The sequence below is a fragment of the Chrysochloris asiatica genome, unplaced genomic scaffold (genome assembly GCF_000296735.1).
Source record: "Chrysochloris asiatica unplaced genomic scaffold, ChrAsi1.0 scaffold00065, whole genome shotgun sequence".
Lineage (NCBI taxonomy): Eukaryota > Metazoa > Chordata > Mammalia > Afrosoricida > Chrysochloridae > Chrysochloris > Chrysochloris asiatica.
Window position 1 is genome coordinate 10,822,009 of NW_006408583.1, and position 17,116 is coordinate 10,839,124.

General features: G+C 39.2%; 1 protein-coding gene across 2 annotated transcripts in view; it reads left to right on the forward strand.

Moving 5' to 3' along the window:
* BNC2 (basonuclin 2) overlaps positions 1-17,116 on the forward strand; it is a 569,819-nt gene that overhangs the window by 401,374 nt on the left and 151,329 nt on the right. For both annotated transcript variants that reach the window (XM_006864478.1, XM_006864479.1), the window contains exon 4: positions 8,510-8,745. In XM_006864478.1, the coding sequence (XP_006864540.1) occupies positions 8,510-8,745 (236 nt within the window). The remainder of the gene's footprint in view (positions 1-8,509; positions 8,746-17,116) is intronic.

Here is a 17,116-nt window from a genome sequence, read left to right on the forward strand (position 1 = left end):
TCGCATTCTGTGAGTGCATTCCAACCTGAGGGGCTCATTTTCTGGCACTATATCTGACAGTGTTTCTCTGCTATTTATAAGGTTTTCAGTGACTAAATATTCGGAAGTAGTTTGTCACTTCTTCTTCCTAGTCTGTCTTCGCCTGGAAGCTCATCTGAATCCTGTCCGCCATGGGTGACCCTGCTTGTATTTAAAATACCGGTGGCATAGCTTTCAGGATCACAGCAACTTATAAGCCACCACAGTAGGACAAACTGACACGAGTGGTGGATCACAGCGCATAGGATGGACCAAAAACAATACCAATGTTACATGTTTAAATAAAGTCAAGGTGGATTTTTGTTAGAAAAGCTTTTGTCTGATGTAGATTGGTCTTTATATGTTTTTTTCCCAGACGAGTTCATATTCTGTGGATGAATATTATTTATTATTAGGAAGAGAAAAGTTGTATCATTCTATTTTTAACTTTTACAGATTGTAGACTGCTGACACACTTGGTGAGTGGTACATACCGGGAGCTTTGCTATCACATTGATTAGTTTTATGAAAGACAAAAAATTGGAAACCTACTTTATTCTTTAGGCCGGTAGTCATTCACTTTCTCACTTTCTGGGAAATGGAGCAAAAAGGTGTTAGCAAGACATCAAATGAGAATAAACTCAACATTACCATTTAATTTAGAGACACTCTAAAGGAGCTCTGGTAGCGTAGTGGTTACAAATTGGGCTGTGAACCACAAGGTCAGCACTTAGAAACTACCTGCTTTTCCGCGGGAAAAAGATGAGGTTTTCTGCCCCTGTAAAGGTTTACAGCCTTGGAATCCCTGTTACAGGGTCTCTATGAGTCGGAACCGACTCCATGACACATAACAACAACAACAACAACAATTTATTCCAATTTACACAGAAAGTTTGAAACCGAATTTCTGCCCTTTTCACAGAATTTTTTTTTAATGAATTGCTTTTATTTCTGTAGATTTTTCTATCGTAATTGATAGATTTCCACCATATAGACATGTCTCCAAAGCCAGAAGTGGCTTTAGCCACATCTGACTTAACTTTCCATTAGAAAAAGTTAACTTATTTTCTAATTCAACTAAGATTACTTGATTATGCATTGCATTATTCATATAAACATATAACATATAATGTTGCTATACGAGTCATAATACTCTTATCATGTTAATAAAGATTATAAAATCACAGATATGAATTATGGAATGGATCTTAACAAGTTACTTTACTAAAACATTAAAAAAATAAAATATGGGGCTAATAAAATTTATTCAGTTTGTAAAAGAAATGCTGTTTTTCATTACTTAATTTGTAATGATATGCTATCACATATAACATATATAAGGAGTCCTGGTGTGGCGCTGTGGGCTAATGTGTCAGACTGCAAAGCCGTTTGAACTGCAGGTCGGCGGTTCAAGCTCACCAGCTGTTCCTTGAAGACCCTATACAGGGTTGCTATGGGTTGGAATCGACTCGATGGCACTTAGCAACAACAGTAACTTATATAAAGTGAAAATTATGCAAGTAGTTCTGGAAATACTTTTATATAAATGTGTTTCTGTGTATATATATCACAATGTGGTTTTGGAATTGAAACCAATAATTTTGCTAGATCTCTTTGGCATCCTGTTTTAATGTATTTAATAAAAGAGAAAGTTACAATCTTTGAAAATTAAATACTTAGGCTATAAATATTTACAGAAGCAGAAAGCCTCATCTTTCTCCTATGGAATCCTGGTAGTTTCAAACTGTTGACTGTGAGATTAGCATCCTGGCTCGTAACCAACGTGTTACCAGATCTTCTTAAAGATTGTTGTTAAATGCTGTCAAGTCAGTTCTGACTCATAGCAGCCCTGTATAGGGTGTCCGAGGCACGGCTGGTGAGCTTGAACCACCAGCCATGGGGTTCAAACCGACTTTGCAGCTCAGCACATTAACCAGCAGTGTTAATTAACCAAGACTCCAGTATTTTGGTATTATGTAATTGGGTTATAACTGCCTTATTAACTGATACTCATTTAACTGATACTCATAATTTCTGAAAGAAATCACAGGTTTTAACCAGTGCTTCTTACCAAGTTTTGTAGACTGTGAAATATGCTCCAAAGTGGATCTGAAGAGCAGACATCACTTTCATGTGCTTGGCGAGAGGGGGTTTCTTTCCAGGTAATGGCACCTCATAGGGGTGAGCACTGAGGGTGGTACCTTTGAGTATGTAGGAAAAGGCCATTGTTTTCCATTGTTGGGCATTTTTGCTTTGCTCTCATAGGATGCTTTCTAAAGAGTGAGACATTATTAAAATTGAGAGGATGGCCCTTCCCACTGCCCCATTTTACATTGAATTGAACATTACAACCTAGACCCAAACACTCTCTTCTAGCTGTAAGGATAGTCAGGCAAAGGAGAGACCACGGCAGGTTGATAGTGCTTGTACCAATCATTAAAGGAGGTACTCCCAAAGCTATTCAAGTGGTCAGTTTTTTCAGCACCCAAGAGAGAGAGTTTTACATCCTGGTCCACTGAGCCATATATAATAAAAGGCGCATGCATTTTTTTGTCAGGAGAGAAGGAGCAGTTTTCCAGGGAAAGACGGCAATTGCTAATTTCTCAGGAGGATCAGGCTTAGTCAATATGGAAGTTCTGAATCTAGAATTGGAGTCCCAGTGTCTACAGCCTCACTGGAGGTCGCCTTCTCATACCCCAGGCTTAGGTCTATCCTCATTTGAAGTCCATCGAGTTAAGGCATCTGCCTCTGGAGTTTTACAGAAATGCCTCACCCTCTCTTGTCTGGACCATCCACGGAAACGCATGGCATGTATGCTCCGGTCAGATTCAACTCTGGCAGTTTTTTCAAACGGAATGCGACCCTTCTGCCTCTCTTACATTCTCTTTGAAGGATCTGTTACTCTGTGGAAGTTAAGATTAACATTAAGTGTTGATGGGCATGTGTCCTGATCACTAAGCCGTGGCATGGCAGCCTTTGCTTTCACTGAACTTCTCAGTTCTTTTCAGAGTTTTAATTTTAAAATCAAAAATTATTTTCATTTTATACATGTTAAATTGTTTTGTATGTCTTTGTAACGATAGGTTTTAATCATCAGGATTAAGATTCTTTTCAATCTGCCCATCGGACATTTGTGGATTCATTCATCTGTACGTATTTATTCTCAATGTTGAACCTTCATTGGAGAGTCTGACACACATTCCTTAGTTCACTGGTTCTCAAACTGTGTTTCCTGATCAGGAGAATTCTCTGCAGATGTGTTAAAAGTGCAAATTCTTGATCCCCTCCATATACCTAAGGAATCAGAAATTTAGGGAGAGAATCCAATGAATAAGCCGTCCAAGCATTCCTGATGCATATAGTGTGAAACCAGCTGCTTCAGTACCTTCTACTAGTATGCTCTGCTTTTCCCTGACCATCAGAATCCCTTGGTATCTTACAGGTCGGCGCCTTCCTAAAAAGTCATCCTGTTTCATGTGCTCTGCAGTGCTTTATCTCATCTGTGTATGTGTCTGCCTCTGAAGGTGAAGACCACAATATAAATGACTTTTGCATTGACATGTAGCACCTAAATCAGTGATAAGTTAGTAAGTGCTAGTGAGGAAATGTTTGCCATAATGAAGGAGGAATGCATTTTGAGAGGAGTGGTGATCAGTAGGGTCAGCTGTTAAGTTGATATCAAGGACAATAATGACAGTCCATGAAAGATGGTAGCAATTTTATATGAATTTTATAGTAAAGCAAGTATCAGTGACCTTTGAAATGCCTGTTTCAGCAGAGTCATAGACAAGAATCCCAGATTCTGAGGAGCAAGGGACTTCCAACATGATGAAGACTTGCAGGTTTTCTTGTAGAAACAGACTTTTCTTTGGGGAAGTAGCTAAGTGATCTTAGACCCATTATTAACTTTGCCTCATTGAGCCTGCAGTTTCTGAAAAGGTGGTATTTGTAATATTGTGTGCGTTTGTGTTTAAAGTAATGAAAGAGAGTGGTTTTATGGCTTGAAGTTGATATATAGATGTTCATTTCCATGACTCAACACCCCCCCTTTTAATTAATGCTGTTGAAAATTTCTGTAACCTTGTGTAAATTAGTGTATAATACAAAATTCTTAAAGGCAACTTCTCCTGTTCATTTGAGAAATTATGAAATGTATTTGGCCTGCAATTGATCTCTACTGTTATTCGAACCAATAAAGCTACGTGGTACGCAGTAGTGTGAGACGCTCCCCCAAAGATAGTTGTATTAGTTGTTGTTTGCTGATTAGTCAATTCTGGCTCACAGTGATCCTATAGGATAGATTCAAACTGCCACATCACAGATTTCTCCCTCAAAGGGGCTTCCCTGTTGGGTAATAAATGAGTGGTTAACTACTGCCTTACCCGGGCTGTTTGTTCTGTGAGTTAGGACTTCCAATTGATCATTAGAGAGGTGGGGAGTCTAGAAGAAATGTGAGAGGTTTTGTTGGCTTAATGTAAGTGAAAAGCTTAGGGATGGTAGCAATCTAGGTCATTACCAGACCTTGTAGATCAAACGATATTGTCAACCGTTGTTTTTTCCAGCGCATCCATGTTCTCCTCCCCTATGTTAGCTGCAGTCTTAGGTATCTGTAGAGATTCAGAGGAGAGAGAGTTTCTCAGTAGTTCTCACCAAAATACTGGATTCAGTCCCACTGTTCAGATTTTGTTCATGTGCCCATTCTTGAACCAGTGGTTGTGGCCAGTGGACTAGGGGTACATTGGTTTTCCAGGTCTGCTTGAAAAGATTCAGTTCTTTGAGGTCTTGATACCGAGAGCAGAGAAGGAGTGGCTATGGGAAAGGAAAATCAATGGCTGTTAATAGAATAAAGGAGAGTATCATCTTACTGTATGAAAGTGCCTCTGGTATAGGACATGTTAGTAGATGGTTCAGTTCATAAAATAAAAAAAGCAGATACCCTTCCTACTAAACTGCACCTTGATGAACAAGTTCTTATCTTACCATGTCCCCACTCCCTTTGATCTAAGTCACATTCTTAACCCCACTAAGTTCTAGATCCAGACATGAATACTTTTCAGTCAGACATATGGAGACCATGAAATTAAGCAGAAGTCTATTTCTCAGTTTCCAAATACTGTCGCACTCATATGATCATTACTTGCCCTTTGGTCCACCAAGGAAACATACCCACAAGTTGGTACAACTTGCTGTCGCCCTATGATCTGGCATTGATAAAGCAGAAAGTTTTGATAAACTCAAGAAATCTAACAGATCGTAATTATAGCTGACATGTTCATTCTAAAATTTGCGATTGACATCTGTACATTTCAGAATGAAATTGTCCTATTACTCAGTCCTTTCTCTATGGCTTACCTTCCTGATAATTGCAGCCTCAACACACTCCTATTTGCCTTTCCATTATTTTCTGTTGACTTTAAATATCTGGCCTAAGCTTTCATGCTGTATATGAGGTATTTACACAGTACTCTCTAAATATGGCTTCTTGTTCTGACTCATAGTGATCCCATATAGGGTTTCCAAGGAGGCACTGGTGGTTTTGAACTGCCAGCCTTGTGGTTAGCAATCCAGTGCTTATCCAAAAGCGCTACACCAGAACTCAAAATCTTATTGGACACCTGCTTTTCCATAATAAAGTTTTATTTGTTTGTCTTGCCCATGGCTACTTTCCAGCTACCTTAGCATAGAGGAGTAATTGTTTAAAACTAAGTATCCCTCCAGGCATAAAGTACTTACTGTCTGGCCATTTCATGATAAAGTTAGCAATCCTCATTATGTGAAGAATAACAGTATTTCCACTCATTGTATAGAGTGCTCCTGAAGAAGACTTAGACTTACAATCATGCTCTCACTCGCTGGTGTTGGACAAAGCAGATTTAGGGAAATGTTTACTCTGGATTCCACCCTGGCTTTTTCAGTTCTCGGAACCCTTGCTTTTTATTTATTTATGCACCCCTAGCAGCCTTCTGCATCTTTTAAAACTGTCCTTTTAAAAGAAGTGGATGATTGGCGGACCACAGCTTTGTACCCAGCCCTTGAACACATTTGTAGGCAGATTTGCCTAGGTTCAATGCAGGAGTTAAAAAGTGCAAAAATATTGCATAAAAATCACGATATGGTGTCATTTAATTTCCCTGTCACTGAACTCTCTGACGTTCATTTATTGTGGACATAGTACATTTTGTGTAGTGTTTGAGATGGTGCCATGAGTGTTCTTGATGGGAAACGGGAGGAGGAGCTGAGTTTAGCTGTTGGATTTCCCCTGCTGTCACTTTATTCTGTAAGAGCAGCCCCTCTGCAGAAAGCTTCCTAGTGAAGCTGTACATGAAGAAGAACAGGGGTGAGGTAATATCCCTCTCCTGCTTTCCTGAAGTCTAAATACCCTGTGGAGTGAGGGAAGACTTCAATCCTTAGGCTGGTGGATTCCTTATCTTTCCCAAACGTTAAATTAATTTTTAAGGCTATTTATTCAAAGTTGACTTAACCACTAGAATAGAAAAGATCAGACAAATCAGCTGCAAGAAATGAAGTATGAGGAAACCCGAACTCTTTGACAAAGTATTCCTGGGAGTAAATGTGTTGAATGAAGCCAGCGGGTATATGATAAGAGCCTTTACACTGTGGATTTAAGAAAGCAATTTATCAAGAGTACATGAACTCTCTAGTGACCAGCAGTCAGGAGGAAACCAGAGCTGAGGAGGAGCCCTGCAAAAATACATTTGAAATACTTAAAAAAAAAACCACACACAACTGTAAGTGAGCTCTTTTAAATATCGACATTATCATACAAAAAATACTGGCGTATTAAACTTGGAGTTGCTTAAAGTGTACCTGTACTGTAGACTGTACTATTATGGGATAAAGTTTTAGGGACAGTGATTGAGAAATGATTTGGAACTTGCAAGAAATCTTAGGTGTATCTCAGGTTTAGTTATAATTTGAGTCTGGCTTTTGTTGTCTGATAGTCAGTTCCCCTGACTCTTGACATTAGATGAACATCTTTTAGGTTCAGATATTTTATCTTTTTTAATCTCTAGACTAGCATATGTGCTTAATTCTGACAGTTAATTAATGTCTTGTACGTTCTGTTAAGGAGTCTAAAGCACATTCATTCATTATCTCAGTAATCTTTGGAGCAACTTTTTGATGAGACAATGCTAAATATTGTTTGCTTAAGAGAAAGTGAGGTAAATTATTATAAGATTCTCACTAACTCAGATATGGATGGGAATAGAACTTGTGACCCTGTCATGGCTTCCAGTTCTAGGGCAAAGGTGTGATTTTCTACATGAGATTTAGCTGAAGGGCTCAGCTGTTGACATGTGAATTTCATGAAAGCTGTTTTACCTAGAGAATGGTCAGTCTTCAAATATCAACTAGCATTTAGTATAAATACACAGAAATCCCCAACTTTTTGCTTAGTAATTTTTTCCCCCCCATTTTCATCATCTGATAACACACTTTTGTTTAGGGTGTTTACAAAGTGTCTAAATTATGACTTAAATCTCTTTCTCCTTTTTGAACAATTTCCAGAGATAACATGCCAGTGAATAAGACACTGTTTTACAAGTGAGCAGCATGGGAGACAATTGAGACTGTAAAGAAGGTCTCAGATAATCTCCCTTAGCTAATTCAACCTGAGTTACGTTCCCCCCCCCCCCCCCCCACAGGTTGTCAGCTTACCCTACTTCCTCTAAATTGACCCTTTTACACCCAGAGTCTGAGGAACTCCACTAGCACAGTAGTAAAATCCTCAGCTGCCCACCAAAAATTTGGCATCTCAAACCCTGCCAGACAGCCCTGGTGATCTGCTCCATTTAACATTATGGCCCAAGAAACGCTACACGATACAAGGTACTTCTACTCAGTCATACTACAGGTCAGAATCGACCGGAGGTCACACAGAAACAACCACCCTAACGAACCTCCTTTGTCTCTGTAAATTGAAGGGTGAGCTTTATGGGTGAATCCTCTACTGATTGACCCAGCTCCCACAGTTCAAGTTGTGGATTTTGTTTTGGGTAGAAAGAACTTGGATTGGCCATAGTTCAATTAGCAAATTAACTAGGTTCTTAGAGCCAGCCGCAGTCAGTAAAAAAACATCCTTAGTGGTTCTGTTTCTGAATGGTGAATGTGTTTTGTGTTTGCTCTAGTCTGCAATTTATAAACATTGAATCCTCCCCAAAATGGGTAAAACAGAGAGTGGGACAGGGAAGAGAACTATGCCATTTTAAAAACCAGTTTAAACATCTGTGGTCATCCTCAATCAGCAACTGAGCTGTAATGTCAGACTGCAAAGTTATTTGAACTGTAAGATTGGTGGTTCAGGCTCACCAGCCGCTCCTTAGAAACCCTCTACCGGGTTGCTATGGGTTGGAATCGACTTGATGGCACTTAACAACACTTACAAGTAACTTGTTTCGTTTTCTTCTGATTCTGTCTCCCCGCACCCCCTCGATTCCTGCATCCCCTGGATCTTGGTGGGACCACACAGCCTTGGATAAACTCAGCACGCAGCACTTGTACCATCCCACCCAAGTGGAGATCGTGCAGTCCAACGTGGTGTTCGACATCAGCAGTTTGATGCTCTATGGGACACAGGCCGTTCCCGTGCGGCTGAAGATCCTGCTGGACCGTCTCTTCAGCGTCCTGAAGCAGGAGGAGGTGTTGCACATACTGCATGGCCTGGGCTGGACTCTTCGGGACTACGTGCGGGGATACATCCTTCAGGTAGGGCGAGGACACTGAATGCTGGGGTGTGGAGCCAGCTCTGGATAGGGTTGGGTGAAAGCCCTTGGCAAACCCAGTCTCATTCCTGCCCCTTGCACACACAGATATACATACCCTCTTCTGGTTAAGTGGTCATAGCCACAAGTTTCCATGGAGAACTAGAGAAAAGGACAGATATCCCACCAAGCCAGCATGGAGCCTCTGTGGAGTGGATTAGGAGGGAAAAGTGGCCTGTTGGAAAATGATTCATGTTTCTACATATTTGAATTCAACTTTCTCTCTCTACAAGGTTGGCTTTCTGGCTTCTCCAGCAAGCCTTACTGTGGCCCTCCTAAAAGCAAGGGCTCTTTGAGCTGAGAGTCAGGGGTGTGAAGAGCTGAGATGAAGCTCCCTCTGGGTTTATTAGTTAGTTTCCTCGTTTTCTGTATCCCCTCACCATTGATTGCTTCTTCCTCCTAATCAGAGGGAAAAGTGTAACTAATCCAAACTCCTGCTTTTATTACCTGTAAGCCTTCCAATTACAGCCTCAGAGTTCTGTATTCCAGGGCAGACAGACATGGCTATGGGTGGGCCTTGACAACACCTGTTTGTGCAGATCAAGCTCCTCCTGTCTGTCACTGGTACTTATGATCTGGTAAGGGTTACGACTTTCTCAGGGGACCCAGTCTTCCCCAGCCCCTCTTGCATCATATTCCCATTTTTGCAGTATAGCTTGAGTCATTTTACATTGTGTCTTTTGCTGGTGAAATGTTTTTCTGGTTGCCTGTCTTGTGTTGGAAAACCCCAAGATCTAAAAAGACTCTGAGGAAATCTCTCCCCTCCCACCAAAGGAGATTACCACTTCAGGAGCTAGAATCTGAAGTAAATTTTATGAAAATGGAGAAAACTCTCATTGTTGTTGTCTCTCAGCATTAAGTAGTTCTAGTTAACCCAGCCCTAAGGTTTATGTCCCCAAGGTGAGCCTGTGCTGTGTGGAGAGCTTGTGCCCCCGGCATCTCCCCTGCAGTTCTCGCCCCCCTCTTTAAACCTGGAAACGCACACACCCATTCCTGCCATTCTTTGCAGCACCTCCGGAAAGTGCACCTGTGCTACCCAGGGCAGGAAAGCTGTAAGAATGGTAAGGTAAAGTAAAAGTGGGGGAGATAAACTAGTCTGTGCCCTCCATGACTAATTTGATTTGGTATAGACTCTTTTCATTTCTTGAAGTGTCAACTTGGAAAGAAGGCACAGGAAACTTGGCCCTTGGAAGATGAGATGGTGATGGTAATAGTAATAATTATATATTGCGTTTTCAGTTTACAGAGCTCATTTACAGGCATTATCTCATTTGCCTCAGGATTGGGCTGTGTCAGTGGGGTGAGTGGGAAGATAAGTCCTGGGTGGTCAGGGATGTCCTGGTGGGAGCAGAAGATCTAGGAGGTGTAGGGGCCAGGAAAATAAAGCGGGGGCCACTTTCACAATTCCTGTGTAGGCTGGCGCCCAGACGCATGCAGAGCCATATTCTCTGCAGTCAGGGCCACAACATGATTATTATCATCCATGTTGGATGGATTTTATCCTAACAAAGGACTAAACCACTTGCAGATTACTGAATGGAGTTATTAGTTTGGTTAAGCACACTTTCCTATATTAAAAACTAACAAGTGTTTTGTGCCAGTTCAGTACATTCTTTACTTCCCATTCTGTGATGTTTTACTTCCTGTTCCATCATCTATGTTGTATTTCACTTCTCTGTGTACAGTTTTTATCTCTGGTACCTGGAGCAGATGCATTGTCTGTTTCTGTCCAAACAAAGAGATGTGTGCATGACTATGCTGACTTAACAACCCCACTCACTGGTGCCTTTTGACAGCAGTAAACACAACCTGCTGGATAATCTGAGTTAAAATCCTATCTTTTGCTTTGACCGATGCCTACTCTTTATTTTATTTGCAATAATAGTTACATGTTAATTTCCCAACATTCTAATAGCTCCAAGATAGTATAGTATGTGTTCGCTTTTAGACTATACCCTGTTCATAATCAGTTCTTTTCTGTTTCCTTTTCTATGATGGCCATGCATCTAAAGATACAGAACTGCAAGAAAAATAAGTATGAAAGGAAAATTCAGCACAATCACCTACTAAAATGATAGTCTCTTATTTAGGGGTGAGATACTACTTATAAAGAACCTTATCATTCATCATGCTACTTAAATTATAATTCATTTTCATTAATTTAATAGGGTTTTGATGAAGTCTCACTTTAAAAGATGTAGCTTATAATTTGTTACCCCATTCAGAGTATAGAATTGACATTTTGAGAAAAATCATGGATGAATTTTACATTAGAGGAATTCTAGGTTTAGTTTGTCTTGTTTTATTGATAGGATTGATGTGATATAGATTTTATTTAAATGATTCTTATTGTCATTCAGCATTTATCATCTACTTGTTTCTTGTGAAAACAGTTTTGCTTAGAAAAATGAGAGATTGAAGGACGTAAGATAGGTCTTAGAGAAAATGTCCATTAAATCAACAAAACAAAAGAGCTGCTATAGAAACAAATGCTTATTTTCTAAAACAGTATCAGCAGATTATTGGTTACTATTTTTTTTATTATGCGTAGTAATGATAGGCATGCAGAAAGGACTTTGAATTTAATTATATATAGCATTTTTCTACAAGTTGACGATCAAGTGTGCCTCTGAAGGTTGTGGGACTCTGTGATGCAGTATTAGAGCAGCAGTCATTTCATCTGGCAAAAACTCAATTGTTTTGTAGCCCTCAAGGCATCAATTTTAGCATTATTGCTCTCAACAACAGTATATTGAATATTATGTCAGTTAAAGGAGAATAATTATCAAGGCAAGTTAGGGTGGCTGTTAGTCTTACCACATATTGACTTGGTTAGCAGTTGACTATAGATTGTGTTACTGGGCAAATGAAGATGTACGGTAAGTTGAACTGGTCAAGCCAGCATATTAATTTAACTCTCTGTGGGTTCAAACCTGCATCCCTTATGTGTACACAGTTATTCCTGGCTTCAGAGACAGTTCAGAATGTAGAACAACAGCAGGTGTCTGACCAGATTTTAAATGGGGTGAGAAGCTGGCCATTTGAAAGGATGCATGCCATCCATCAAGTATCCTGTATGTTTTGATAAAAAAAAAATGCATAGCATCATTTGAGCTAGGATCATTTAAGAATCCAAATGATATTCTTCAAAGATAAAGAATTTGATATTCCTCTATGTTTATTTTGCAGTACTCATTTAAAAGCACAGAAACTGCTAGATAAATATTAACCATTTTTCCCCCTACAAGGGGAAATATTCTATGAGATGCTAAAATGTAAACATAAGAGCACAATATGTCTTTTCTGCTGCTAATGAATAATTCTTATTTCAGTCTTTTTCTCCTGATACCTATTTTACAGCAAAATTCAGAGCCTTCCCATCCTTTCCCCAATATCGCTGTTTTTTTTGTTTGCTTGTTTATACCTATATAAGAATGTAAATGATAATCATTGTTGGATTTGATCATTTAAAAATTAAGTGTTTACGTAACCTCTCTGTGACTTGAACAAGTGTGTTACCTGGGCTTGTATACCAGCCAGGTTTTAGAAATCTCTTCCTTTATAAATGGGCCCTGCCAGAATTCAGAGAATCTTTTCAGACATTCTGAATAGTTAGCTGAGATCTCAGCAGCTTTGTGTGAGAGGCACATTTTCAGATGTCTGTGTCCTGAAACAGTCAGAACAATCAGTGTTTCTCAGCGTACTTTGGGAGTCCGAGTCTTTATATCTAGAATGCACTCCCTACTTTATATCTGGAATGATCTACATGCTGGATCTTCCTATTAGAGCTTCATGGTACATGCTAGCATAATAAAGACTGAGAAATTTTGGATAATGTGGTCTATGGAAGTAAGTAGGCAAGTAGCTCCCACCAACTTCTCCCACTATCTAAGCTTCTCCTGTCAGGGTCAACAGAAGTTTGTGGCTCTTGGGTCACACTCAGCTCTTCTCCAACATTAGGGCTTTGCACGTGAGGCTTTTTCCTGCCTGGTATATATATTCTCCTCTTTCTGCAAGGGTCCATCAAGTGTATACTAAAGTCCTCCTTTTTCGTGAAGGCGTTTCCTGATCAACTTAGCCACACATCTTTTCTGTTGTGGATCTGTCTCATAACTTGTATCCCTGAAGCTCTTATCACAGTTTAAAATCAATCTATTCATTAAATCAACTCTTAAATGTTTTTCCTGGCTTACTCACTAGTGAGAATGCCACAAAGGCAGGGCACTCTATAAATATTTGTGAAATGAATAAAGAAACCTGTTTTAACTTGATAAAGCCTAATGTTTCACCATGGAACTCATGGGACATTCAATAAACTTGGTTGACCAAAAGAATCCTTGGTGTTTCTACAGACTTTGAAGAAATGAATTCCTGTAGCACCAGCTCAATAGACAATGAGAAGAGATACAGAGACTCTTTTGCTCCCAAACTTGTGGTTTGTGTCTAATAAGTGTTTTGTGGTAATGTGGTAGAAAATGTCAATATTAAGCCAACATTTGTATTTAAATTATCTTTTGCCGAGCAGGTTCATGTGTGTTAGTACTGTGAATCTTCTTACTCTAGATTCTCTTGTAGATATTGACGTTGAATTAGCATATGGTGTAGTTGAGGTTAGTTTCTCTCCTAGGATTACGGAAGTTTTTAGTTTAATATTATACATTTCTTAAGATTGGTGTTTTTAGGTGCTGATAGATGTTGGTTGTGACACACAGTGACCTTGTGTACAGCAGAAGGAAACCCTGCCTGGTTCTGCACCCCCCTCACAGTCATTGCTCCAGCCACTATGTCAGGACATCTTGGTAAAGGTCTGCGTTTTTTCACTGACCCTCTACTTTTTAAATAAGACATTTTCTCCAGGGATTCGTCCCTCCTGATAACAAAGTATGTGAAGCAAAGACCCGCCACCCTCATAGCTAAGGAACATTCGGACTGTACTTTTTCTAAGACAGATTTGGTCATTCTTCTGGTAGTCCATGGTAACTAGTCTATGGTATAGTCAGTATTCTTCACCACCATAATCCAAATGCATCCGTTTCTCTGTGTTCTTCTTATTCGCTGCCCAGCGTTTGCATGCATTTTAGGTGATTAAGAGTACTATAGTTTGAGTCTGGTACACCTTAGCCCTCAAAGTATGTCATCTTTGATTTAAAATTTGGCAGCAAAATTTGACAAATCCAATACATTGTTTAATTTCTTGGTTGCTGCTTCCATGGTCGTTGATTGGGTATCCAAGTACTTGGATGGTTGACAAATTCATTTTTTTTTCTGTTTTCATGATGTTACTTGTCAGTTCCACTTGATGAAGACTGATGTTTTGTTTATATTGAGGTGCGATCCATACTGAAGCTGTCTTTGATTTTCATCAGTAAATGCTTCTAGTTTCCTTTTAATAAGCAAGTTTGTGTCATCTGCATATTACAGATGATTATGTTATGTTAATGATTCATACTTCAGTCCTGATGCTGAGTTCTTCATATAGTCCAGCTCTTCAGGGTATTAGCATATAGAATGAGTAAGTATGGAGAAAGGATACAACATTGACCATTTAAAACCTTTGGTTTTATTCAAATTAAATCCCCTAGTTTCTATTCAAATGATGGTTTCAGCACAGTTAAGTATTCTGGAATCTCCAGTCTTCCCAGTGTTGCCCATAGTTTGTTGTGATTCTCACAGTTGAATGTCTTTGTATAGTCAATAAAACATAGGGAAACATTTATATATATATTCTCTGGTTTTGGCCAAGATCCATCTGATCCTAAGCAATGAAGTCCTTCGTTCCATGTCCTCTTCTCAAACCTTCTTGCAATTCTCTATCAATGGACTGCTGCTACAGTTTTTGGATTATGGTTAGTAAAATGTTGCTTGTATCTGACATTAGCGATTCTGTGGCTGCCTGTCTTTGGAATGGGCACCTCTTTTAGTCAGCTGGTCAGGTAGCTGTCTTCAGAGTGTATTGTCATAGACATTGTGCATTTCCAGCATTCCATATGTTTGTTGAAATGTATCCGTTGGCATTCTGTTTCTGGAGCCTTGTTTTTCTCCGTTGCCTTCAGTCCTGTTTGGATTGATTCCTTCAAGACTATTGATTCTTGATCATATGCTACCTCTTGAAATGGTTGAAAGTTGACCAGCTCTTTGTGGTAGAGTGACTTTGTGTATTCCTTTCATCTTATTGAATGCTTGCTGCATCATTCAATATTTTGTTCATAGAGCATTTCAGTATTACAACTCTAGACTTGAATTTTTTTCTTCAGTTCTTTCGGCTTGCAAAATGCCAAGTATGTTCTTCAGTGTTTCGGTTTTCTAATTCTCGGTATTTATACATTTCATTATAATACTTTACTTTGTCTTCTCAAGCTGCCTTTTGATATCTCCTGTTCAGCTTTTTTACTTCATCATTTCTTAAATTCACTTTAGCTATTCTAGGTTCAAGAACAAGTTTTAGAGTCTCTTCACACATCTACTTAAGTCTATTGTTTGTTTCTTATCTTTTTAATAAGAATATTTAATGCTGTTTTTCTTTGTTTATGATGTTGATGCTATATTGATGCTATTCCACAACTCATTTGCTCTCAATCATTAGTATTCAGTGTGTCAAATCTATTCTGGAAATGACCTCTAAATTTGGGTGGGATATACTCATGGTTGTAATTTAGCTCTCAGGGATTTGCTTCAGTTTAAATTTGCATATGGGCAACTGATGGTCTTTTCTGTAGTCAGCCCCTGCACTTGTCCTGACTGATAATAATGTGCTTCTTCATCATCTCTTTCTACAGATGTAGTCAATTTGATTCCTGTATATTCTATCTGCAAAGGTCTTTGTGTATAAGTTATGTTGTTGAAAAAAGATACTTGAAAAAATAAGTTATCAATATTGGCAAAATTCTAATAAATCATTCCACCATCATTTTTATCACTAGGGTGGTATATTCCAAAGAGCCTAGTCTTCTTTGTTTCCAACTGCTAGATTACATGTTTGATCAATTTTGTTTCTTGTGAAGTGTCATCAAGTCGGTTCCAACTCATAGTGATCCTGTATAGGGTTTCCGAGGAGCAGCTGGTGAGTTTGAACTGCCAACCTTGTGGTTCAAACCGACCTTGCGGTCCAGTGCTCATCTGAACTGACTTCCAACTGGTGCCATGTGAGGCCGTGGCTAGGACGTGTAATCCCTGCCCGGACATCCAGTCCCTTCAGTACTCTGTACCATGGGAGGGAAGGGGATCAAGCTCTCTGCCCTACTCACGGGCTGTGGACTAGAGGTAATCTACCTGCTTTTTCTACAGCTGAAGGAACAAAACTTACTGTTGGAGAATCATGTGGTCAAGGCAGATTCATGAGTTTTCATCTTAACTTTAGTTTGTATTAAATGTGAGAACTAGACCTATATTTTTAGCTACATAAGCTTCAGTTCTCTCATGTTAAACAAGATTAATAGCAGTACCTCCTAGGTTTGGTTTGTTGTGAAGACAACATAGAACATTTAGCAAGTGCCACTGGTATAAGCATCCACTAAATGTTAACTATTAGCATAGTGGTAATGATTTTTTTGATGATTAGCTCCCTGGCCATTTAGAATTTTGTTTAAAAAAATGCCTGAAATTCTGGAGTTTTAGATTTCACTTTGCCTCTTGGAACAGACTGCTTTTCCATCTAGTGATCAAAAACATCACATACTATTTAGTGCACACGCACAGTGTGCATGCTGTTGTTGTTGTTGTTGTTAAGAGCCTTCAAGTTGGTTTGGATTTATAGAGGCCCTTTATAGAGTTTCCAAGGCAAAGCTGGTGGATTAGAACCACCAACCAGTCCAGTACTTATCCTGCAGTGCCATACCAGGACTCCAGAAGCATTCACAATTGATAACCTGGAATAACAAGGCCATGGACTTGGGAATTGTGGTTGTGAATCTTTGTGTCACCTGTTGATCCCCCTTTTTAGTACAATAGATCATTTAACATATTTGAACATTAGTTTCTTCATCTTTAAATTGGAGAAATTTCTGGGAATTATCCAATAGGATTTTTAGACAGATTAAATGTAATTATATTCATAGTGTTCTTAGTAATGTTTACTGTTACTCTGTTGTGTGATGGCTCGTGTATGTTCTTTGTGTGTGTGTGTGTGTTAATCATGGATTCATTGTATGAGTAACATTATCAGTTTTGCCCCCTACACCGTCTTTTCTTTCACCAACACCTCCTGTCTTCATGCAGTCTTGTGATGTAGAATGATTGAGTTCTTGTTGAATTTGTTAAAATGATTAGAGTACCTAGGCTTTTTGCCATATTGCATAAAATAAAAACTACTTAACCTA